Raw genomic sequence first — 24969 nt, forward strand, 5'->3', positions numbered from 1 at the left:
GTGCTAAACATCGGCCTATACAAAAAACATGCAAAAGTACATATTTGCTGCTGCAATTTTTCACAGACCGCAGCATATCCATAAAACACGATTAGGTTCTACAAAACTATAGGCCTATGCAGGTTTAAGCTTCCGGCTATAGTGCTAGACTATGTATGAAAGAAAGAAACCGCAATCTGCTACCAAATTTCACTCCACAGATAGACTAATAGTTTGGGATAAGCGAAATATTAAGCTTCGCCCACCACTTACCATTCAGTCGGCTCGGTAGCCGAGTGATTCGAAAGCTGGCCTCACAATAAACGCCACCCAGATTCTGTGTTCGATACCCAGTTGCTCCATATCGTTGTATTGCCTTCATATGCCTTTGGGCAAGGCATTAAAGACACTTGCACGTTCACGTCCTGTTCAGTGGACCTGGTTAAATTCGTGCATTACTATATAGAAAATCAAAAACAAACAAAATAAAAATGTTGTGGCAGTCGGAACTTGCAGAAAGGTTAGCTAACTCGGTAACCGGGGCCGGGTTATAGTTGAGCGAAAACTTTCCTCAGTGCGAAGATATTATCTTACTGTACGCATCGGTATTGCAGATAGGCTAGCTGAGTTTTTATCAAAAGCTTTGATTTGAGTATTCACTGTCTAACTGTTCTAGCCGAATGACTTTGCAGTTTCACATTACTGTCTATAAATATCTGGGAATGTTGCTATCAAGTCCTGACTAGGCTTCCACAAACTGGTAGGCTACGGAAACACCCTACTAAAAATATCTGCCATGTCAAAGTGTTACTTTCGAGGCTAAATAATATAGAAAATAGAGCAAAACAGCAATTCTTCCTCAGAAAAGCAGCATACAAAGTTTCCAGTAGGGATGGTACGAATCCACACTACTCGTATATGCAATCACACATTTCTGTCGTTTTATCTTTGTTTGGAGTGGTCAAATAATATTAGGCCTTCAAAAAAAAGTATTATTAAGCATTTTATGTCAGACTAGATTTATAGCATAAACACTGTGATATTGGAAGTTTCATTTATTCAATTCAACTGCAATTAACAACATTATTACAACAGCAAGTAGACCATGGCAGCAGTTAGTATGGTAAGTACCAAGTAGGTTACCACAACAGCATTGGGACACTTTTACGTAATATTATCATATCAGGATGTATAGATGGAAAAACAGCTGGAATTAGTCAGCTGGGCTGGTACTTGTTATGGGAATAGATTTATAACTTTCACTTCTTCAGGAAACAAATAACATGTGTGATGTTGATCCTGCCGTTGCTGAGAAAATGAAGAAACTAAGATTTAGCAAGAAGAAAACCTCTGCCGCAATTATTGGTGACTAGAGTATGATCACAATGCTCATAAATTTTGAAAATCTTTAAGGCTTCATACACGGCAAGCTTTTTACTGCTATTTCATGTAAAATCTTGATGTGTTTTAGTTAAAATTGATGTTAAAGAAAAGAGAATTGTGATCGACGAAGAATTGGAGGATATTTCAATTGAAGAACTCCAAGAAGAACTTCCTGAAAGAAACCCAAGATATCCTTGCTTATTTTGACTGAAATATGCTAAACATAAAGAACATTGACCAAACTTTAATCGAAAGTCAGTAGACTTTTCCTTGACCTTTTTAAATTACATATGTGATGTACAGTTACGAGCAGAAATATGATGATGGCAGAGTAACTTATCCACTTTGCCTTATTTATTTCTGTCCTGAAGGCTGCAAATCTGAAGTAAGCATGCTCTACGCCGGATCAAAAATGAGCGTTGTTAACATCTCAGGTGCAACTAAGGTACGTCAATTAATCTCATTTGCAGATTAAACTAAGTGGTCACTAATAACGATACCTTGTGCAGATCCATTTGCATTGTATCAGGAAACAGAAAATAAAATGTTAATTATTATAGAGTGAAAAACTTACCAAGTAACTAATAAAAGTTTCACTCCATTAAGGTTTTCGAAATTCGAGAAAAAGAAATGCTGACTGAAGACTGGCTGCAAGAAAAGGTCAAATTTTTCCGATAAACCCTTTTTAAGTGAAGTGCAATTACTATTACCGCTACTCATTTCTATGCTTTTAAGTTTTCCCATACAATTGACCATGTGATGATCAGCAATATTCCATTTATTCCAGAGCCATTTCAATCATTACATATATATGAAAATAATCCTGATGTTCTGAGCAGTTTTTAGATTTCATGTCATCGTATTGTATGCAGTTTTTTTTTTTATTGTAGATCACTATTACATTCACTTTTTAATACGAAAAGAACAACATATAGAGTATAGACCTTGGCTAGTGTTGCTACAACTCAATGCAATAGCCATGAGCTTTACAACCAACATAAAAATCCAAATGTTTTTCAATTAACTAACACAGGGCTGACTTAATCCAGAAATAAAAAATCACAATTCTGCTACAAAACGTGTTTCACTTCCACAATACACTTTTTATGGCTTTTGCAAAATTGAATGTTCCGCACAGGTTTATAAGATTCAGTTGTTAATAAATAATAATGCAATACAATTTTAAACAACAGTCAAACAGTAGTTTAGCAGCATTGTTTTGCAAGGAGTTCTTCAAATTAAGTTAGCTTTAATATTTGAAGGTGTAATTAGATTTACTGCATGCATGGTGTACTCTTATTAAATTAGGTGTAATTGCTTCATCTCAACGCTACAAGTCAGTTAAAAATAACATATATTCCAGTTACATTGACCAACACACAAAGCAAACAACAACAACACACACAAGTTTTCAATTTACTGCATCTCCATTTACAGATTGCTTCAATGGAAATTTATTGGTAGATTACGAGACGTTGAAGTGATTGAGCCACAGTGCGTCATCCAGTGGTAGCCTCTTAAGTCACTTCTTAGTAAGTTACCAAGACATAGATCATCCTAAAAATGAACAGTTTAGAACTCATAAGTTGATTTTGATCAAAGGAAGCCATAACTACATTGCCAGAAAACCACTCAAATGCTTTCCTAATAATTGTGCCCATAACAAGTATATAATGCACACCTCTGAGCAGGATTAAGATAGTGGGCAGTCATTTACTTTAATAGCATCTACGATGCATAACTTTCTTCTTTCAGTGTAAAGGAACATTATTGTCCAACTTTGCATGCAATTAGTCTATGTTTGTTAAATTAAAGCAAGCACAAAATATGTTGACCTAATATATTTAAAAAAACATTCTGTGAGGAATGGACCATCATCATTATCATGACTATCATGTATCACCATACATAGCTATCTAAATTCCATATTGGTACAAATCCAGAAAGTCAGAATTATGTTGGTGCATAGCTTTTGCTTAAACAATCCAAATCAGAACTATAGTTGAATACTGTCTCATCATAATCAAATCTTTGTCTTCAAATTCTAGATATTTGTTTGCATAAACAGTTTGTTATGTCAACCAATCAACTCACTCAAACCAATCTACATCGTCTGCATTTTGTTCCGAATTTCATGGCAACTATGGCATTAATACTATTGGGGACCTAACAAATAATGAATAGTTTTTTTTTCAGTCCAAACGAAATTACCAATTTCCACACAATTCTTTGAAACATAAGCTCAGTATCACCACAACAGAGCCAGATGACATCAACTGGAATCGCAGACAAGCTAATTTCATCAACCAATGACACCTGGCAACAATTAAAAAATAGACAAAGCGCAGTTTTCACCTGTACAGGTAGTAGAAGAAGGAGATGAGATAAAAAGCAAGCTTGAACCATCCTTCTTTCATGCAATAGGAGAGCATATCAGCGTTCATTATTGTGGTCGGGTCGTATAAGCCGGGTCCACTCATGACGGGCCGTTTGCTGTATCTGCGTGAAATTATTGGCAGGTGCTTGAATGGGGTCAATAATTTTTGTTACCGATAACAGCGACATCACTAAAGTTGAAAATTACAAATTTACTGTAATGGATGTGGAGTTGAAAATATGTATATCACCTGTAAATATTGTACAAAATCAATGGCAGATTGAGAAAGACAGTTAACCATTCAAATGCAGAAATAAAAAGCAAGTTGTAAAAAAGATGAATTCCGTATTCAGGCAAAACAAGCTAAAAAAGCACAAAAATGAAACAATAAGTAAAGCTTAGCCTAACTTCAGTTATCAGGCTAAACACATAACACCCAATTTACCTTTGTGCAAAACGAATAAATCTAACATTAACAAGCTACAATGTAATCATCGAACATTGTTAGAACTCACAGGATTCAAACTGTTGCATTGGTCAATTGGATTCTTGTAGTCAGTTTTCAACTCATCAAATGCAATTATCTACAATAAAATACCCAGTAATACCGTAAGCGCAGTGTCATAGATACCAATAACCATGAAAACAAGCATTTTCATCAAAATATCCAACTGTTATCAACAAACAAGATAAGCTTTTTTCAAACTAACCTGCCAGATGGCGAAAAAGATGAGAAATGCCGTGAGCACAAGTGCAACGATGTAGCAAAATGCAGCAAATGTAAAAGCCATCTCACGTGGTTAACAAATATCAACAGTAATATATACAAAAACTATTACAGCTGTCAGACCAAGTTGACTATTCTAAGTGAAAAGCGAACGCACGCACATTAGTACCATAAAGCTAAAATGTCAAAACTTTTAAAAGAAAGTCTATGTTTACAGAAAGATTCTCAATGAAAAATTGGGTGTGTCGAGGCAAACATTTTTGGTCTACTTCACTTCTGCACATCAATATGAAGATCAGAAAGGGAAGGACTGAATGAGCCATGATGTAACAGTCCCTAAATACTTTACACCAATTTGGACGCATATTCATGAACTATACCCAAAAGTTTACGGTGTGTATAGGCCAGACTGCAGAGTATCGCAGTTTTCGCCAAGATTTTGGCGATGCAGAAGCAAAATTCTGGTACACGGGTTTGCACCGAAACTTGTGGTACGTCGGTCGTTTGTGTTAGGCCAGGAGCAGCCTTTTACAATAGAAAATGGAAAAGAAGTGTTTCATAAAGAGATTGCTCTACTCCAGTTATGCTAAGTCGTTTGTACAAAACATCTCGGGTGTACTTGCTACATGGTGTGGTAGTAAACTAGGCTAGCTCAATTCACAATTATATATATATGGCTATACGAAATGGAGAGTCTATTTTTACAACAAGTCTTTGGCAGAAGTGTCTCGAGTCACGTCAAGATTTCTGTCTGTCAAGGTGTGTCATCCATGCCTACCGGTGTGCGATATCGTTTCAACCAAAAAGTCTTTGTTGTCTATCTGTCATACTTTGCGGTCTGGAAGCTCATTACCCTCCAGGCCAGGGGTGGCCAAACTGCGGCTCTCGAGCCGCATGCGGCTCTTTGAGCCTTTGATTGCGGCTCTTTAATGAATTAGCATTGTTGAATTAGACATGCATTTTCCCAGTCTAAAAGAGATGTTTGATCAGATTATGAAACAATGCGTTCTATCACACGTAGTAACAACGGACTCATTGTTAGTAATAATCAAATTACACTCCAAAAAGTACATTATTGTACAGAAGTGTGCTAACTTGTACACTGTAGTTAAGTAAAGTGTTAGATTGAAGGTGTACGTCACGGCTGACCTAGTTTTAAGTCTTGGTTACGGTTATACTAATAATTGCAAAAAGAGTTGGTGAAGCCCAGGTGGAGACTCATAGTATCACCACGCAGCAATAATATTTATCAATAGCTTCGTTGTGAGTGAATAAATTTGTGTTTTTTATTGTGTTTGATTGTGGCTCTTTTAAAACTGGAATTTGTTATATGCGGCTCGAGCATGAAGCAGGTCTGGCCACCCCTGCTCCAGGCCCTTACCAGCCAGTCTGCAGGGCTGGACAGGGGCACACTCACATGCGGTTTTTATGACATTCAGTAGGGTAGGCCAGTCTAGGGTTACAATACGTCCGGAATTTCGGTGTGGAAATCTGTGTCCGGGAATAATTCTAAAAAGTGCTCTAATGTCCGGAATTCTAGCATCTAGTAAGTTGTGTTTACCTTGAAATAATGTTCTCGTGTTGTGAAAACGAAAAATTCAACTTTTTATGGACTTCTGGGTTCCTTCCAGGTTCCAGGCCTACCGGCTGAAAGGCCTCGCCCTAGCGCTCGTCTAGCCTAGTCCGCTAGCCAATATGCAAAAACACCTAGTAAGCGAAATTTTGACAAAAATTGCTAACCAAATTTTTATTTTTGGATATTTTTAAATGAAATTTCGTGTGCAACATTTGCAACCCTTACTCTGTATACATTTCAAATTTCTACCTACAAAATATCCTTCTTTTTCATTAAGACAAACTTATTGTAGTCGAAAAAAGTTAAGCTAAATTTCTCGCTGAGGTAAGAAATTGAGAAATTGGTCCCTGCACAAATCTTTTAATTTTTGGCGAATAATAGAAGCTAGAGCAGTGATTCCCAAACTGTAAGCCGCCACAGTTTCTCAGGTGTGCCGCAAATTTTGGAAAAGAACTGTATAAATATTTAAAATAAGGAATCCAGACAAGCATATGCGACTTAAAAGCGCTTTAACTGCTTCAATAGCTGATAAATAACCACATGTCCATCCAATAAGCACATCCATCGCATTCACACGCGAAAATAAATTTTTTTAAAGCAACTTTTCTTCTCTTGTAAGTGTGCCGCAAGCGGTTTTATAATTTTTCTAGTGTGCCACAAGCTGAAAAAGTTTGGGAACCACCGATCCAGAGAGCTATTTTTTGGCACACTTGCGCAACAGTTTCTCCTCTAAGTCTCTTTAAACTTACGTGGAGTTCTTTTATCTTTAGGTTTCTTTTTTAATCACTTTTTCTACATCGGTCCAACTTTGGTGAGGTAGCCAATATGCCAAGATATTTTCACAAGAACATCCTTTGAGTCACACGTTTGTTCTTTTCAGTGAACAGGTGGAGGATATTACATTGCTCGGCAAAATTTTTAATAGAAATTTTTCAACAGGCGTTCTTCTAAACTAATTGAAAATTTCCAGACGTTTCTTTGGTATTTGTGAATGATGCCTGGTCACCTTACCAAAAGAAAAACAAAATATATCAAAGACGATTTTTAGTCGGCTCTCAGATAACATTCTCTAACTTAGTGAAGGTGTAAACGGAAAAGTTGTGTTTAAAGCTGTAGGCCTATCGCCCTATCTGAAAAATATGATATTCCTATTACCACACTCCATGATCGCATAAGTGGTAACCCAACAACCAACCAACAAAACAGTTTTTTGACGCATTGTCCCCACTGAGAAGCAAGTGCTTGGCAAGATTAGAATTGTTGGAGTTAATCTTGACATCCGAAGGAAAAGCATTGTTCAATAATAAATTTGAGAACAAGATTGAAAGTGAGGTGTAGGCCTACAGCGCATGGCGTACTTTAAAACAAGGGACTGAACACGAGCAAAAAAGAGAAGTAGAACCTGAGTATTTTTTGCTTAGAACACCAGACATCCAAAGCAGCTAGGCGTCAGCTTTTTCAATTACCCACAATTAATGTGGGAAAGAAAACATAAAACAAAAGAAAAGAAAAGCAAAGAAAACAAAACCAAATCAAATTTAAAAAATATATATTTATCGTATCAAGTTTGAGCACGCTATAACAAGAATAGCACCTTATTTTCGCTCCCTACAGTCAATGGCAATAATTAACTATGCGGTTAGAAGGCGCCTTTGCTTAGAATCAACACACAATACTTAATTCAGAATAAAGGTTATGGTTTCTATTCGAGACTTATTTTAACTTAGTAGGCTCTATACGTATGTTTATTTTCCAAAAATGCCTTGGTTTTTACGGCAAAGTTCGGCAGAGTTTTAAGCTTAATGAATATTTGATGTCTATTTAATAAAAACTAACTAATTACAAATCAGTAAAACGAGCTCAAATAAATGTGAAATTCATGTTTTTTGCATTCACACACTGGCTCAAAAACTGTTGGTAAAACTTCTGCTATCACCTGAAAGATATTGATTAAAAATCTGTGACTTTAAAGTATAATATAAAGAATAAACTTTCGTTTCTAATGATATAAAAACCATGGCTGTGTGATCAGTAGAACTTGTTTTATTTACGTTTTACTTTTCGTTAAAGTTTTTAGCAAATTGGTTAACTTACCATATAGCGTGTTTCAGGTGTATCCGGCGTAGGTATAGACGCACAATTATGAATAAATATGCAATTAGCTGAACTTTTTTGCACCATTCTATGAGTTAATTGTGGACACAAGTTGCCTTAGCCGGTATAACAAACATAGCACAAAAATAGTGTGTCCAGCATTTCAAAACTTGTCCAAAATACCCAATCAGAAAGTATGGCAGTTTTGAACGAGAAATCGTGGTGACAAAGATTCAATTGTTGGCGTGAAGGCGTGTAACAACACCTTATATCTTCGTTTATTTATCATAAATCAGTGTGAAAATAAAAAGTTCGACGTGTAGCCTATGTTCATGAACAACGTGCGTGCAGTTGTTACACTTTCAACTATAGCCAAAGGCTAGTTTGGTAATCGGTGCTGGAGAAATAGTGGAGTTGGCGAACTTTGTTAACTGAAGATTTAAGCCCATAAACCCCACATGGAGGCAAGCTTAGGTGGGTCTCTGCATATGTATTTTTTAAGAAGATCCCCACCATGGACATCGGTTCCTCTAATAATATCTGCTTGTGCGCTAAGTGATTTGTGTGCATTGCGAGCACGATATGCTTTACGTGCGCCATGTGAGTGTCATAAAACCATAGATATCTGCATAAAACACGGCCTGCCTGCTTAACTCAAGCTGTTATCAACGATGAACATCAATGTCAGAGTCGCCGTATTGAGCAAGAACTAGGAATGTTTGTTCGGTTATCGGTTGTCAACAACGCCATAGCTAAGTATCTGTTTGCGCTCTTGTGGGTAAGATGTAGCTTCTTAAATTGTATTCTCGTTTACATCTAAACTCATTCTGCAGTATAGCCTATCTTAAGTTCATATTAACATCACACGTTATAAGAACGTTGTTTTAACAAAGTCTTGTGAAGCATTTACAATATTAACAAATAGTCAAACAAGTTTAGTTTTCAATGAGGAAACGTATGAAATTTTGATTTTTCGCGCGATTTTAACTTGCGCTGGAATAAATGACTTGTGAATAATATCTGTATAGAGTACATAGATTTATTTACTGGCCGTTCATGAATCTGTATTTGCTATTTAGTAGGGATGTGCCGCGAGGAAGATTCGAACCCGAATATCATGAAGGTCGACACGAACGAATCCCGAATCTATTCGTATTAGAACTAAACCATAAAATTTCCTCCAAAAGTTGTCAAGTCTTGCTTGTAACATGATGTAATCGATAAACAAATCGCTTTCTTTCGAAAAATAGTGTTTAAAAAGCGATCGAAAAAGCAAAATCGTTATGAAAACGACCTTCATTGTAAGTACTGCTGACTCTAGTTTAGCTTTGTCGGGAAACTAGATCATCATTTTTAACAAAAATCAGTAAATTTATAAGTAATATTGTATTCGAGTTCGCCATTGTTGGTATTCGTGTTCGCCCGAATCTTCCATAAAAGCGATATTCGGCGAATCTATTCGGGTTTGGGTTCGCATCGGCCCATCCCTACTATTTAGTAATTACAAGCATAGACTACATAAGTTTTGCTGAGGTCCGGATACACTTTCGAGCCTGGACCCATATTGCGCTCTACACGGTCTTGCGTGAAGTACTTGGTTTTAATTCCAACATTTGGAGCTTAATCAATTATGTGCAATAACTCACGAACGAGCTGTAACTCGAAAGAAAATTCGTATCTTGGCCTGTTCGTAGTTCAATGACTTATATGGTCAAGATACGGCGAGCGTTATGAGCGAAAAAACAATGCTTTATAGGTATTAGCGATATATTTGTTCGTGAGTCGTGGTGTTAGATACACCCTACCTTCAATCGTTATCCTGCTCAACATATAATTAGTGAAACATCACGTTTCGACCAAGCTTGAAGATTGATATTTCCATAATAGAGCCATTATGACATCATCGAGTGTCACTGGACGTCTATCATGACAACGTGACACTGGTCATAATATTTTTACTGTTTCTTCGCTGGATCATTTGTGCTTTATCCTTCTAATACTTTTATGCTTTAGTCGGGTGTGAATTTACCAACGAGCTATTGGTTTACTTTCCAAACATTTCAATTGTTTTGTGACATCATCGATCACTAACCAATCCCTTTATTACGTTTTCTTATAACAATAGGTTGACCGAAGAATCGAAACAACTCACCTGGAATTGGTGCCGGATCAATCGAATTTTGACAAAGTTTACATCGGGTTATGCTTACCGCAGCTTATTTTATTTTACAAACGATAGAATGTTCAGTTAAAGCCTTTAGAAATGTTTTCAGCTTTACAAAGAATTAACGGGAGATAATACGAAAAGTTTTACTTTTTCGATGGAAAATCTTTTTAAATTGAATTCCTAATACACCATTTACCGCCGCGTTTCTTCATTTTTTAATTCAATCGAAATATGGAAGAAATATTTTTATAAACTTTAGAGCGACAAGAAACAGAAAGAGCATTTATCTTTGAAAACCATGAACAGACTGCAGTGATGACAAGAAGAAGTTGCAAATATTTAATCAATAATCAATTTGTTTAACAAGAAAGAAGGATAACTCATTAGACATTCACAAAAGTTGTATTAACTTCATCAAGAAGTTACTACATTCAACAGGACTTGTATAAGAATAACCCACAACCAACAGCTGGTAACCTCATCAACGACAGGGGCTGATCGGTCCGACTTAACCAAAGCAATTAAGCCCACGATAAACGCATTAAGAGGTGATGGGAAATAATCAAGCAGAGCCCGACAAATCTGAACAAAGGAAAAGGAAAGTTCTTGTTTACATTCTGGGGCGGCGTTGTATTGAGACTCAATTTAATTCTGTTGATTCAACGAACACAATCGACCTTTAACAAGCAGCGATTTAATTTTAACCGCACCACCAGTCTGTTTAATCTCACGAGGTTTGAGGCAGAAACTCTTCTCGCTTTTCCGTCAATTGAAATGAAGAGAAAATAAATCAATTAATTTTTATTGTTTTAAAAATATTTTTAGGACGTAAGTGATGACGTAAGCGGTCGCCCTGGTGACGTGATTGACGAGTGGTTATTCAAAACTTTGACAGGCGGTAATCATCTTCACCATCGACAGGTGCATAAACATAAATAACCTATATGGCTCAGTATATATAACCTATAGACTTTGTTATCTTTGAAAAGCATTCCCTGCAGTTACTTGATGAGGCATCGTACAAAGCTACATAACATGAGCAAAATTACAAAATTTTATCGTTATTAAGAGAAGTTGAGGAAAGTTTGTCTCCTTAACTACGCAGGAACATTCCTTGAAGTTTATTGTGCATCGACTCTACAACAGCAAGTTTCAAGTTAAGTTGTGGCGAGGTTGAAGCGTAACTTCACTCAACACGTTATGGGAGACAGCTCAGAAACCGGCTCAGTTGCCACGACAACGACCGCCATCTTGTTCCGGCCCGGTTACTTCTGCACACTCTCAGGCTTCCTTAAGCTTGAGGAATTGGTCAGCGGAATATTCTGCTGGGTGCTGGTGGCCAGTACGCCAGGGTTAAGCGGTCCTCTCGTCTACGTCGCGATAATGGGAGTTGTTGTTTGGTTTCTAACCCTGTGAGTAAGATCAAATCTATAAGTAGTTCATGGTTGATTAATATTTACGTCAGCAATAGAAAAAAAATCGTTAGTACTTTACCTATTTTGAAACGGTGCCTTAAAACTGTGTTCTTTAGTTGAAATGGTACAACAACAGTTGGCACCGTGTTTACGCAACCGTGACCGCGTTAAACTTTAAACATGTTTCACTTTTTCAGGTGCTCTGCCCTTTTCTATTTATTCGCCGTTTATGAGACGTCATGGTCCAAGGCGCCTTGGTTGGCCATAGAAATCTTTTTCAGTATTTTTTTCGCGCTTTCCTACATTTCCATCCTGGTTGTCGAAATTGTGTTCGGGAACTTCGCCACTCAACTGCTCACCGCGTCGACGACTTTTGCTTGCGTCACAACCGCGATTTATCTATTTCATATTTTTCATCCGTCGACGCCACGTCATATAAAAAGTGGGACAAGAGTGGTCAGTTTCAAAACTGGGTAACACGTCACAACCAATGAAATTTATGATTGATGTGGAAGCGCTTGATTGATTTATTTCGATGACGAACATTCACCAGGGAGGACATTTTTTAAACTTATGCTCCATGTCAAAGCACAGAACATTCAGGGAAACAGGTTTTGTACGCTTAGAGTCATCTGTTGTTTGTTTGAATAAATAAACTTAACAAGTGATTTTATTTAAATATAATATAAACAAAAACCGGTCAAAAGTAAATTTTAGTCAAATCTAGAAAGTGACTCGGTGAGACAGCACCAGGCTTGCAAATCAAGAAATATCATTGAATTTTGACCTCAAATTACGTAAATTTCAAATCGGTGATCAAGACATAGCAATTTGCAATTCATTAAGACATAGCAATTTCAAATTGTCTGCATCAGTGGCTCGCTTATCACAATAACGCAATAAAGAACAAAAATACTTTCACGGTATTGGTGTTCATCCAATAGCCCATGATGAGGACAGATTTTGAACAGCAATCATTGTGAGTACATCGTACAGCATTGAAATAATGCTAAGTTACTTTCTGTTAAAAACTCGAACATAAATACGAAAAAAGTTTCCTCATCTCTTAAATACGGCATGGATTACATCATCAAGCGCTGACGTTTGTCTGCGTTCCCGCCTGTTGCCATGGGAACGCCCCCTTCCATTGCTTGTAGGCGAAGCTTGCGTCCGTGATGTAAAGGTTGGTGGTTAAAAAAGCGAAAACGGTGGCGACGATCAAATGTGGCCTCTGACCTGAGTATGCGGCCGCCACACAGGACGCCACGAAGTACAAAAGTCCCCAGGATGCGTTGAAGGAGAACTCGATAATACCCCAGGGCGCGGTAGAGAATTTCGAGTTGTTTAGACCAAGGACCCCGACAATAAAGAGAGCTCTGGAAGAAAAACGAACACCAATTGTTTGACGTAGCCCAGTAAGCGTCTTATATTTGATAACTGATGAGGTAAGAAGTTCTTAAAATATTTTAACACAAAACCATTCAAATAAACCTCACGTGGCCGCTCATAGAATTAAGCTTTACGCAAGGCTGGACCCAAATTAGTCACTCACGTAGTTAAGATCCACGACGTGACTGACACGAAGAGTACGAACTGGTAGGCAGGAGTGTTGATGAACGGGTTCAAATAAACCGCAGCAACCAGAGCCCAGCAGAGTAGGCCGAAGATAAGTTCACCCAGTTTCATAACCCCGGGTGCAGATAAAAGATAGTCTTTGTTGAAAGAAACTGCCTGACTGCCGTAAGAAGCGGCCACAGTTGGTGTTTTCTCGTCCATGGCAAATCTTAGTGGAAATGTTAGTTGTTTGAAAATTCTGGTTTGCTTTCAGTGATTACAAGCAGCGACCTTAACCTAAACTTTTAAATGTAAAATTATGTTTACGAGTTTAGCACGTATGACATTCGTTTCAAAACGACTCCGAAATACTTTCTCTGACTTCTTAAAAACGCAACCGGACTTTGCTGCACATCCTTCATTCCGTCAACTGCATGTGACAGAGTTGATGAATTATCAGGTGTAAGTTGATATGAATGCATCGATCAAAGCAATTTCCTTGCCGGAAATTTTATTAACGCAAAAACCGCGCCTGGCACCCGTTGTTTGTCGATTGCCCTACTCTGTTTGACGTAAACAAATACCGGTTCACGTGTCAGGCAATCACGCGGATGCGTCACGAGAAGATTACATCATATCAATTAGTCAACAGACAGACACAAGTTGGTAATAGCCAATACATGGTAGGAGCCATAATGCTCGTGCAGACTTTCACATTTAACGTCATGTTCACTGGACTGCTGCTGTACCACGCACGAAGATATAAAACTGCGTGTCTGGTTTCTTTTAATTCACGCACTGTAGCTAAAAGAAGATAAAATGCTAGTTCTGGAAGAAGTGAACTCCAACACACAACAAGCGAAAATTTAATAGCATCTGTACATTTACTGCCTCATAAAACAATGGAACAAATTGAGCTTCGATTATTATTTGTGAGCAACTTAATGCGAGCGCTTACATAAAAGTTAGGCACAAGATAAACAAAATTTTCAAGAAATAAAACAATTTCCAAAATCACGTGTTAACAGAAGATCCCGAGCTAGACTGTTGCCATGGAAACCCACCCCTCCACTCTTTGAAGGAGATAAAGGTGTGGATGAGGTAGATGGCGGTGACGATGAAGGCGAATACCGCCGAAGCGATGAGTGTGTCGAATCCATCGGCATAAGCTGCGATCACACAAGCTGCAATGAAATACATCAGCGACCACAGAGCGTTGTGGCCGAAGTCGATGATGGACCAGGGAGCTCCGGAGCAAGCATTTGCGTGAAGTCCGAACAGGTAGATGACGAACAAAATCCTGGATAGGAGAGATTTAAGTTTATTTTCGAAAATCTAATTTCTAAAACAATTCCTAATTTTTAATAAAACTTAGTTGGGCTGAAAACGTAATCGCTCATTTTGCATTTTGATAAACACTAAGAACTACTAAGAACACTTTTAAGTGTGTCAACTAATAAATACACATTAACCTTGGTTTATGACATAACCATATCAATTAGGTGACATCATCATGGCAATATCCTACTTACAGGGTTAGCAACCACGAGGTAATTGTGACAAAAAGAGCGAACTGGAAGCCAGCAAAAAAGGTACTGAAAGGAAAGGAAGCCAACAGCGCCCAGCAAATCAATCCAAAAACCAGTTCCAATATGGTCAAAACGCCAGGAATAGATGTGACGTAATTCAAATTAAATGACACCGAACTGGTGCGTCCAGTAGTGGCAGCAGGATTGACATCAGCCATGACGTTTTTTTCTAGTTGCAGTTTGTGTAAAAGTATCAGCAAGCTTCACTGCAAAGGAAAACAAAGCTAAGGTTTAAAAGGTAACAAAGTGGCTCAAACTTTACTGAAATCTTGCAACAACGCTTCTGTATCAACTCCTCGCAAGTGACCTAATTTTCTTTGCTTATCAACCGGTCAAACTCTATGTAGGTCTATTGTTCTTGCAATATCTACTGAGAAAGAGCAAATTTCTAAACTTTTTGAAAGCACCTGGAAGGGGGCTGTGTCAGCTGCCTCGTGTACATCGCGTTTATGTTGACTCGAAGCAAGTTGTATTCATAACGAACTTACAACTTCTCCAAGAACCGTAGTTGCGTTAGGCCTTAAACAAACACTTTCTGTTTGATGAAGACCTTTCCCATTACGACCTGTGTTTACACAAAACGATTTCAGACACCGACATTCCTTTTTCTCTTCTATTCTCTTTTTAGCTTTCCCGCTTTCGTAAAAAATTCTTTGTCTCAACCGTTCCACATGACGAAACGTCAGTGTTGCGTTTACAGGCAAATGTCTCCTGTCATAATCGCATTTATTTGCTTTCCAGTTTGCCAGCAACTAAAACAGCAACCAGAGTCCTTTGCTGCTTCTTTCGAAAATGTTTCGAAACAAAATGGATTGCCTACGTCATCTAATCTCGTGATGAAATGCGACACCAAAAACTTTTCAAAAAGACAAGCTACGTCACAAAAGAGACTTCAGAAAACAAGTTGCAAGGACGTTTGAAATTTTGTCGCCAAAACTAACTTCACTCAAAATAATCAAGAAACATAGAAGGGCAACACTGTCCTCAGCAGCATGTAACTGGCCTGCCGCTGATCTTGGCATCTTGATCTCTAAACTTGCTGCCGCGAAACAAACCTTTATTTCTTGACTTGTTTGCAAAGCTCTCTCGGCCAATTATCGTCCACTTGCGCTGTGTCGGTTTCATTCATTACAGTGTTTAAACTTTAAACAGACACCGCGATTCTTAAGCATTACGTCACAATCGGTTAAGTGTTTTCTAGAAATGTTACACAAACTGCGCTTTCGAATTCATTCAATTCGTATTATTTTTGCTTTCACATTACAACTGATTTTATGCAAAGTTGGTAACTCATCAGATAATTCTTTATCGTGATAAGTTATAAGTTGTGCCAAAAAATATCATTACCAGCGCTCATTATAAGAAACGTTAAGAAACCTTTGCATCTGCCACCTACTTCACATAATCTATTTTGAAAATTAACACTAACAATGGGCTATTGCCGCTGAATCGAAACCGTTTTCGTCGAAGTGACACCCTTGGGCGCTACTTTGCGTTTCGCGGTCTCAAAACATTTACATATTAGATCACAAGGTGACGCAAAAGGACTAGAATTTCACCGAACAAATTTGTCAATTGAGAAACCGAATTTATTGACTTGAAATTAACATTTTTACGACCTATCCTGTTTACAGGGATGGAAGAAAAGGTCCAGTTCTTCATAAATCTTATAAATTTTACGTCATCTCGCAATAAATCTCACATTGAAAGGTTTAAACGTTCGCGTAAGTCTTTCAAAAATATTTAAAATGAGTAATTTAACAGAAAATATTTTGGCGTTTGGGAAAGAGTTCGATTTGATCGGAAGTTTTTCAAGTAGTTTGAGACTGTAGACTTTTACAGGCCTTTACAGGCTCAAATGTTGAACTTTGTAAAGTTTTTTTATAATTCCAGTATGCTAACAAATTTTCTAGGGCTTGGCTGTATGGGTTAAGCCTACTGAATGTGAACGTAAGGTAGGCTATGTTGTTTTTATTGTCGAGAAAACATTACAATATTTTTTGTTTGTTTACTATAGGGCAGGCCAAAGCTGTTTATAACATCATAAAAAAATTGGAGTCTAGTGTAGAAATGCACACAAACTGGTCTGTTTGTTTGATAAACCCTAACTACTCAAACTGTGACGTCACCGGCACTCAATAGTCGTGTTCGCACGAAGATGGTAGCCTATGTGACCCCAGATCTAGGGAATAACAACTAAGCCTATGATACATTGGAAAAACTTTGATATTTTGGATGTATTTGCTTACTTTTTAACTATTATTCCATAAGTTATGGTATGTGTCCATATATCAAAGCCGACTGCTAATTTTAACCAACTTTTTCAGACATTTGTTTTTATAAAATGAAGTGTACCTTGTTAGTGTGAAAGCTTCTCTTCATTGCTATGAATTGTGTTGAGAGCCATAATGAGATACCTGACAATTTTATGATATGTTCACACTGTGGTCACGGTGAGTAGCCGACCTTTCAAGTGAGGATATATATATTTTAATATATATAAATATTTTAAGAAAACATTGGCTGTAGACTAAAATGTTTTTTGTTTTTCTTTTCACACAAACAAGAAAATTTTACCTAAATTATCTATATGTCTGTGTATTATTATTAATAATTAAATAATATTTAATAAAAAATAAATGACACAAAATGCCAAGTCATGTCTCAAAAGTGCAAGTGTCGTTTTTATGTTTTGCAGCTACTACTTTGGATCAAAATCAAATAATATCTGAATATTTCCATTCAGGATATGAGCATAGAGAAATTTTACAATTGCTACACAGTTGTCATAACTACACAATCAGTATAAGAACTTTAAAGGGATGATTGCACAAAATTAGACTGCGAATGTGGCTGGAGAAAAACTTCACCGTTTTATTTTAGGCAGAAAAGCGTATTGAGGAGTTGTTGGATGGACCCTCTTCTTTTGGTGGATATCCGTCAGTTTGGCACACATTACAAATGGAATGTTTAAGAGTACCACAGTTGTATGTAGCTGATGTACTACGTAATATTGATTCGAAAGGGTATTACAACCCTGGCCCAAATTATGCATGGCACACAGATGGTTATAACAAGCTCAAACCATTCGGATTTTCTATACATGGTGCAATTGATGGATTTTGTCGAAAAGTGCTGTGGCTTAATGTTACACAATCAAAAAAATGTCCACTTGTTGTTGCTAGCATGTATATTAAAGCTGTCACTCCCTTGCAAGGCTGTCCAGTTGAAGCAGAATCAGATTTGGGTACAGAAAATGGATTGTTGGCAGAGGCGAATTGCTTCTTTCGAGATAACATTAACTCACATCGTTATGTACCATCACCCTAAAATCAGTGGATAGTAAGCTGGTGATCAATATTCTCCAGGTTTTGTGCCTGTTGGTGGCGCAACTTTTTCGAGGTATTGTGGATCTCTCCCAAACACTCAGCAAAGAATGCTTGTGGTATTGCTTTTGTAGTTTAATTCAAAATGACTTAGATTTTTCGAGGACCATTGGAAAACTCACCGAATAGGAAAATCTCGACACAATGTAATTGCAGGACGGCCAGATTTACTCTATTCCATACCAGAAAGATATGGAGGAATTTCAGACTTATTAAAAAAGGTTGCACTACAGAACATTAGTTTGGTATTGGCTGAAATATCACAACCAAATGAAGACTATCAAGAATATTTTGATTATGCTACATCTGAGCTTGGACAAGGAATGCCATCTTGTTGCACTGATTTCACTTGTTTAATTTTCACAATTAACTGTGCTGAGCCAAAGTTACGATGCTAACTATTACAGTTATAGCACAATAAAACCACATGTTCACAAACAATTAACGAGCAAGAAAAAGTGGCAAACCTCGAGGGCTTAAAACATGCAAAGTAGCAATAATAGAATTGTGCAATAAGGTGGAAGGTTAACAGAGTTCTTCATATTTAGGTCATGTTTTAAAAGTTCAAGTGAAAAACACGAAATTAGGGGTTCTTAACCCTTATTAGCACAGGGATTTTAGGTAAATTAATCGGCACACATGTTGACAAATTGTCAACATGGCATTTCCTTGTGTTTTTCGATACAAATGCGCTGGTCTCAAAGTGAAGTTGTTATTTTAGATGATTTGATGTTAATAAAACTTTAACAAAACAATCATTAATCCTAATTGGGAGGTCTGCTTGCTACCCAGGACATAGTTTTAGCTTACTAGTTCTCAGATGAAATGCAAGAAAATCTTAACGAGCGAAGTTTTGCTACATGTTTTTCAAACACAAAAACGAAGAAACGTGGAGCACTACAACAAATTGTTCAGCATTCCAAGCATTATTTGTTCTTCTGAAGTTTTCTGTGTCGTGGGTAAACCCGTCGGCTATAAGTGACACATGCAGATCGAGTATGCTCTGCACATCTGTAGCATCTTCCCCGTTTGATACCTTGAACTGCGCGATTGAAAGTGCTTGAAGTAGCAGCATCAATGAACCTCAACTTTTCGGCAAGTAGTTTAGTTTCTCCCGCCAATTTTCTTTGGATGACATATGGTTGAGCAAGCTGAAAGCTAAGTTGTTTGAGAAAATCTGTTTTTTTGTTACTTTTCCAATTGCCTCTTATTATGAGAAATGCGTTGTTACTGGCAACATTTATCAAATTGTAATTATTAACCATTGGCCAACGATTTGTTTTCCTCAAGCAATTGAATTCTTCACAGTTTTCATCAAGAGTATCAACTCCACCTTTATGTTTGTTGTAATCCACTAATCCATGATAACTGCAGGTTTCCTGTGAGTTTCAGTGATGGAAACAGAAGAGTGTGAAGAAGACATCATGAGGACATTCTTGTTTCGTTTTGGTACATATGACAATAGCAGAATGTTGTTCAAATGGTCATACAACGCTTCAGTACTTTCCACCTCTTTTCCCCTCGCAGATTTGAGCTGCGATGGAACTTCACTGCTATTAGCCATTACTGTTCCTACCAATGTAAGCTTTTGAAGCAAGAGACTGCAAACAAGACCAAGATATGTAAAATATCTGTCAATGTATATGTCACGACCAGTACCAAAGTAAACAAAACACAGGTTCATCACTATATCTTTTGCAAGATTTCTTTGAGGAGCCGAGTCGGATTATTTTCCGGAATAAATAATGCCATTTAGAGCAAAACCTGATATGGCTTCACACAGCCAAAAGAACTTTACACCATATTTCCTTGGTTTCGATGGCATGTATGTTCTTCCAGGAATTTTGCCTCGATATCCGACCAGTTGTTCATCCACAGTCAATGATTCCCTAGGAATGTAGACGTTGCGCAGAGCTTGTAAGAGCTAGTTAGAGCTAAAGCAAACGTTTCCGACACAACTGCTTAGACAATATTTTTCTTCTGAGTTATATCAACTGGAAATCTAACTCCTTCTAGTCAGACAGTGATTCTCTAAATACACGTGCAACTCTCCTGTAAGTCCCCGGTTATCACTTTATGATAATAGCTAACTACTATGTAGTGACTTTACATTCCAAACTCCTATTGTTTCTGATTGTTGACATTTTGTCAACAGATGTTCCGATTAAGTTAAAATGCAAATAACTCATTGTGGAAACAATTTAACGTTTTCAAATCGCTACAGCAGTAAGCTATTCAGAAGTTCTCCATCGTCACAGGATGTTGCTGAGCTAGTGCATAAGGTACGAGAGCAATGTCACACAAAAAATCAATTTTGACAAAATGTTAACGCATGTGCTGATAAGGGTTAAACGTTTAGAAACGATGCCAAAAAACTTGTGTCCCTTCCCTTCCAATTGCAAAATAGAAACAGAAAAAAATTCATTTGAATATAATTTTCCTGAATGGACTGGGACTGGACTGTTTTGGAAAACAAACCTTTACCGCCTAGACAGCAACTAAGCTTGGTTGTGAAATAATCAATCCAGTAGTGAAAGCATCCAGTGAAAAAATCCAGTTGTTCTTGAAAGCATCTTTCATCATAACTCAAAAAGAGGTTGTCACTTCTCGTGCCCCCAGTTTCAGAACCACTGGACTAAATAGTGGACTGGCTATAAAACGCGCAAGTACAATCCTGCTATATAACTAAGTATGGTAGAAAAATGCTTTTAAAGATATTTACTGACAGGTTTTTTTTTAAGGTTTGGTTTGGGTGACCGCTAAGTAGTTTTAAGAGACCGCAAGCCTTTTATTTAAATACCAAAAAATAGCTATATTTGCTTAAATTTGCTTAAACCTAAGCATATTTGCTCAAATTTTGGGAAACCGCTGGAGAAATTTGGGGGACCGTTTCGGTCCCCCAAAACACCTTAAAAAAGACACTGTTTACTGATACCACATTTACAAGAAAATTTAAACAAAACATGTTCACAAAATTGATACAAATAAACAACCATGTCCAAACGTTATAAGAAGAAACTGGGAAAAACTTTGAACACACAACTATTCTGGTGAACTGGTGACAGAAATTACACAACTGCACTTAAAAAAGTGACAATCACATATCATGTGGGTCTAGTCACTCTAGCGTATAAGTGCACAACCACAGGATACCTTTGTAAGGTTAACACTAACTACTCAAATTATGTTGTCAACTGGTTGTGCGCTTGTATACTAGACCCAAACATTTTGGATACAATATCTTTAACGTTTGGTTGAAACATGGCTAGGTTAAGGCTTTGGTCCTGCTCCAGGCTAACTTTTTATTTTGTTGTACACAGCTTTGGGATATCTGCCTAATAGTGACCAAGTCAAAAGCCTTCAACGTTTTAAGTGGACCTTGCAGAAATGTTGGGAACCCAAATTGTAATTGTTGTGACCCTTGTGGGCTACCGTACGATCGATGATCGAGCAAACAACCTAACGTACCGTCCGTGCTCGCGACTTTGAAAGAAAGAAGTTACGCATCGTTCTTTGGCAAACAAATTCTTCAACTTTCTAGTAAATTGTTTGAGTCCTTCGTGTGAGGAGACAACTTATTGTAGATTTTTATTAGACTTTGCACCTCATTGCCGTGGAAACGGTATACACAAACACACCGGAAAGTACCCATCTATGTTAAACTAGAAGCTGGTTTTCTTTATTCATAACAGTCGAATTTTTCTTTGGTAGTTACAGAAAAAGAAATAAAATATTTTTTCTTAGTAAAAAACTGATATTTTCATCGCAAAAACTTTTTCAGCTTTACAACAATCGTGTTTATATCATCAGAATTTATCCTGTTTGACGTAATAATGATTACGGTATTCTTATCCGTTGCTAAAGCTCATGGTGGAAAAATTTGAAAATGTGGGTGGTAGTTTTCTATTTAATATTCTGGTGACGTTATCACACACATTGCACGAATTTGTGTGAAACTTTACGATTTATCGCGACGCAGATAAACTAAAAATGTCAAACCAACAAAATATGATTTCTTCAACCATAAATTTCCACTTAAACAGTGTAGAATGTACAGTGCGTTATTCTCAAACGTATAGTTCATAAGTCAAAGTGAAAGACTTCTTAGGTTAATTAGGTTAATAATTACACAAATAGCGTCGTAAAATAGAAAAAGCGAAAACCATCCAGATTGGAGAGGCACCAGAGGATATTGACGTAACAATGCAAACAGAAGGAAAAGTGACCTGTACACAGTTGTCATGGTTACCTCTCAACATAAATGAAAAGCAAGACGAAGAACGCGATTTAGTTGGTGGGGTTTCGATGCTTCGTTGCTTGATGTGTCGATCGCACTCAGGAGAGATATTTGTAGTTGGAAATTTAAAACAGATTTTGGATGCAAACTTTTATGTTTTTGGAAGTCTTTTTGGCATTTTAAGTTGTTTATTTATTTTTTTGAAACCCTTGAACTCTTTTCTTTTTAAGAATTGCACCAAAATATGAAAGGAATTTAGTTTGAATAAAAATTAGATTTTCTTGCAAGAAACCGGCATGGACACGCAGTTGGGTGATACAGGAATTACACTTGGCGATGTTTCTGACGCCACAAAGACCGCCGACGATCTCGCGAACACTGCAAGACAACTTCCGGGAATGACGAGTCCAAATGACCAAGGTAAGTTTTTTCACAGCCTATGACGTAACAAAGGTCCATTTTAAGAAAACAATGCTGAAAAATGGCAATTTTTAGGATCAGCCGAACCGGAAATTTGTCCGACCTGTAACCAGAAGATAATAACCAATCAGCCCACAGGAGGTAAGACGGCTTAGTGACGTCACAATAAGCAGGAGGTTGTTTGTTCTGCTAATTTTGAAATATTTGTTTATATTGGTTAATTATTTACTAAAATTTGCTAGCTGAAGGCGACACATTTGACCAAGTTCTAGAAAAGAGCGAAAGCATCTTAGATTGTTGCTCAAAAGCATTTGACTGCTTAAAGAAAGCGACGGATGCCGTCGGCCAAATTCAAGAACTCACCGGCGAATAATAACTTGCTACGTATAACATTGGTGTATTATGACTAGGGCCATTTTTATTTTGACCTAAAAAAATTTTTTTTTGACTTTATTTTTATCAAATTTTGACTTTATTTTGACCTAACGAAATTGCTTATTTGTAGAGGACACAGTTCTTCCTCCAGTTACCCAAACATAATATTTTGTCGATTTCAGACCCAAACGTAATATTTTGTCGAAAAGTCAAGGTGTTTTATGGATTATAAAAAGTGTGTCGTGTTTTTTGGCGATAGATTTAGGTAGCTTGTGTTATTTTGTCCTTGTGAAAAGGGCACTGTGCCTCGATTTTCTCCGCATGGTAAATTCTAATAAACAGCAAATTAAACAGGGAATGCTTGTTGTTGCTCCAATCCAGCTTGATGGCGTTTACTTTTCCTGTGGCTTTCAACAAAATACTTTTTATCGCACTTCACTATAACCTCGCAAAAATTGCACCTTAAATCACCCCCGGGAGTTGCATAAAATTCATCAGAAAAATCTCGACAAATCTGTCTAACTTTTGGTGAAGACGATTTAGCTTGCTTAGGCATTTTTGTATTACAGAATGTCAGTAGGATATTCCTAAAATCCAAACTGTTGATCTTCGAAAATACCACGTTTATGAAGAGGAAGTGTTTTATAAGAATTATTTAAATACGTAACAATGAATAAACAATGGACGGTTCCAGGTCGATTCAACCCACGGACGATTCAACCCGCGGACGATTCAACCCGCGGACCTTTCAACCCGCGGACGATTCAACCCACGGACGATTCAACCCGCGGACGATTTAACCCGCGGACGATTCAACCCGCGGACGATTAAACCCACGGACGATTCAACCCAGGACGATTCAACCCCGGACTATTCAACCCGCGGACGATTCAACCCACGGACGATTCAACCCCGGACGATTCAACCCACGGACCTTTCAACCCCGGACGATTCAACCCAGGACGATTCAACCCACGGACCTTTCAACCCACGGACGATTCAACAAACGGACGATTCAACCCAGGACGATTCAACCCGCGGACGATTCAACCCGCGGACGATTCAACCCAGGACGATTCAACCCACGGACGATTTAACCCGTGGACGATTCAACCCGCGGACGATTCAACCCACGGACGATTCAACCCACGGACCTTTCACGTACTATTGGCTTAGGTTATCACCAAGTTACTTTGTAGCCAATATTATGTAAGCTAAATAAAGCTAATATATAGGCCTAAGCTAATATAAAGCTTTTTGTGTTGCCTTTTTTTTCTTTTACCACTTCTTGTTAGCATTGGTTGTACATCAAAACTTTCAAAACAACTTACCAGTAAAACCTTGAATATTGTTATTTTGCCCTATACAGTACTTTGCGTACATTTCTGTCTACGCCTGCTACAGATTATTTTTTGTATTGACCATTGTAGATCGGTTATTATATAAAATGTTCTCCTTTTAGCATTAAGTTAACATTTTTGAAGTTTTTGAAAAGACAAAATGCATGATTTAGTTAGCTTTCGACTCACGTACGTAAATGTGTGTAAGTTATTTATTTTTTTGCATGTACACAAATTACAGATATTTTTATAGATACCTGTTTATACATCGATTAATTAGAAAGAAAGTTGTTTTATTTACAGGCAAGCTTAAGAACATGAACCTGAACACAAACACAGCACGTATAAAG

The 24969-nt window shown here is 37.5% G+C and overlaps 6 protein-coding genes and 1 pseudogene across 8 annotated transcripts; 4 read left to right on the forward strand and 3 right to left on the reverse strand.

Annotated features, from left to right (window-relative positions):
* The first annotated feature begins 303 nt into the window (after positions 1-303).
* Positions 304-2298, forward strand: LOC143462605 (glia maturation factor gamma-like). The gene is made up of 5 exons (XM_076960830.1): positions 304-1102; positions 1251-1344; positions 1451-1550; positions 1651-1807; positions 1969-2298. Exons 1-5 carry the CDS (start codon positions 1085-1087, stop codon positions 2038-2040), a joined length of 441 nt encoding a protein of 146 aa, XP_076816945.1. The 5' UTR covers positions 304-1084; the 3' UTR covers positions 2041-2298.
* Positions 2123-4633, reverse strand: LOC143462606 (protein cornichon homolog 1-like). The gene is made up of 5 exons (XM_076960831.1): positions 4450-4633; positions 4255-4323; positions 3990-4102; positions 3718-3861; positions 2123-2919 (listed from the first exon to the last, which is right to left on the reverse strand). Exons 1-5 carry the CDS (start codon positions 4528-4530, stop codon positions 2892-2894), a joined length of 435 nt encoding a protein of 144 aa, XP_076816946.1. The 5' UTR covers positions 4531-4633; the 3' UTR covers positions 2123-2891.
* Positions 4634-11088: 6455 nt separating this feature from the next.
* LOC143462414 (uncharacterized) lies at positions 11089-12388 on the forward strand. The gene is made up of 3 exons (XM_076960573.1): positions 11089-11224; positions 11409-11715; positions 11916-12388. The coding sequence occupies exons 2-3, from the start codon at positions 11504-11506 to the stop codon at positions 12193-12195; spliced, it is 492 nt and encodes a 163-aa protein (XP_076816688.1). The 5' UTR covers positions 11089-11224; positions 11409-11503; the 3' UTR covers positions 12196-12388.
* A 44-nt stretch (positions 12389-12432) lies between these two features.
* Positions 12433-13720, reverse strand: LOC143462413 (plasmolipin-like). 2 transcript variants are annotated; one of them, XM_076960571.1, is made up of 3 exons: positions 13645-13709; positions 13271-13501; positions 12433-13094 (listed from the first exon to the last, which is right to left on the reverse strand). In XM_076960571.1, exons 1-3 carry the CDS (start codon positions 13692-13694, stop codon positions 12809-12811), a joined length of 567 nt encoding a protein of 188 aa, XP_076816686.1. In that variant the 5' UTR covers positions 13695-13709; the 3' UTR covers positions 12433-12808. The 2 variants fall into 2 exon arrangements, with proteins under 2 accessions (XP_076816686.1, XP_076816687.1); XM_076960572.1 differs by having other exon boundaries at positions 12438-13094; positions 13655-13720.
* A 402-nt stretch (positions 13721-14122) lies between these two features.
* Positions 14123-15592, reverse strand: LOC143462371 (MARVEL domain-containing protein 1-like). Its single transcript, XM_076960504.1, has 3 exons — positions 15269-15592; positions 14805-15067; positions 14123-14572 (listed from the first exon to the last, which is right to left on the reverse strand). Exons 2-3 carry the CDS (start codon positions 15017-15019, stop codon positions 14287-14289), a joined length of 501 nt encoding a protein of 166 aa, XP_076816619.1. The 5' UTR covers positions 15020-15067; positions 15269-15592; the 3' UTR covers positions 14123-14286.
* A 1602-nt stretch (positions 15593-17194) lies between these two features.
* LOC143462705 (uncharacterized) lies at positions 17195-18678 on the forward strand (annotated as a pseudogene). The gene is made up of 2 exons (XR_013118203.1): positions 17195-17314; positions 17560-18678. The product of XR_013118203.1 is annotated as an uncharacterized LOC143462705 (transcript).
* Positions 18679-22691: 4013 nt separating this feature from the next.
* Positions 22692-23637, forward strand: LOC143461952 (uncharacterized). Its single transcript, XM_076959906.1, has 3 exons — positions 22692-22904; positions 22980-23045; positions 23147-23637. The coding sequence occupies exons 1-3, from the start codon at positions 22781-22783 to the stop codon at positions 23275-23277; spliced, it is 321 nt and encodes a 106-aa protein (XP_076816021.1). The 5' UTR covers positions 22692-22780; the 3' UTR covers positions 23278-23637.
* Positions 23638-24969: the final 1332 nt, after the last annotated feature.

This window comes from Clavelina lepadiformis, chromosome 6 (assembly GCF_947623445.1).
Source record: "Clavelina lepadiformis chromosome 6, kaClaLepa1.1, whole genome shotgun sequence".
In the NCBI taxonomy this organism is placed as follows: Eukaryota; Metazoa; Chordata; class Ascidiacea; order Aplousobranchia; family Clavelinidae; genus Clavelina; species Clavelina lepadiformis.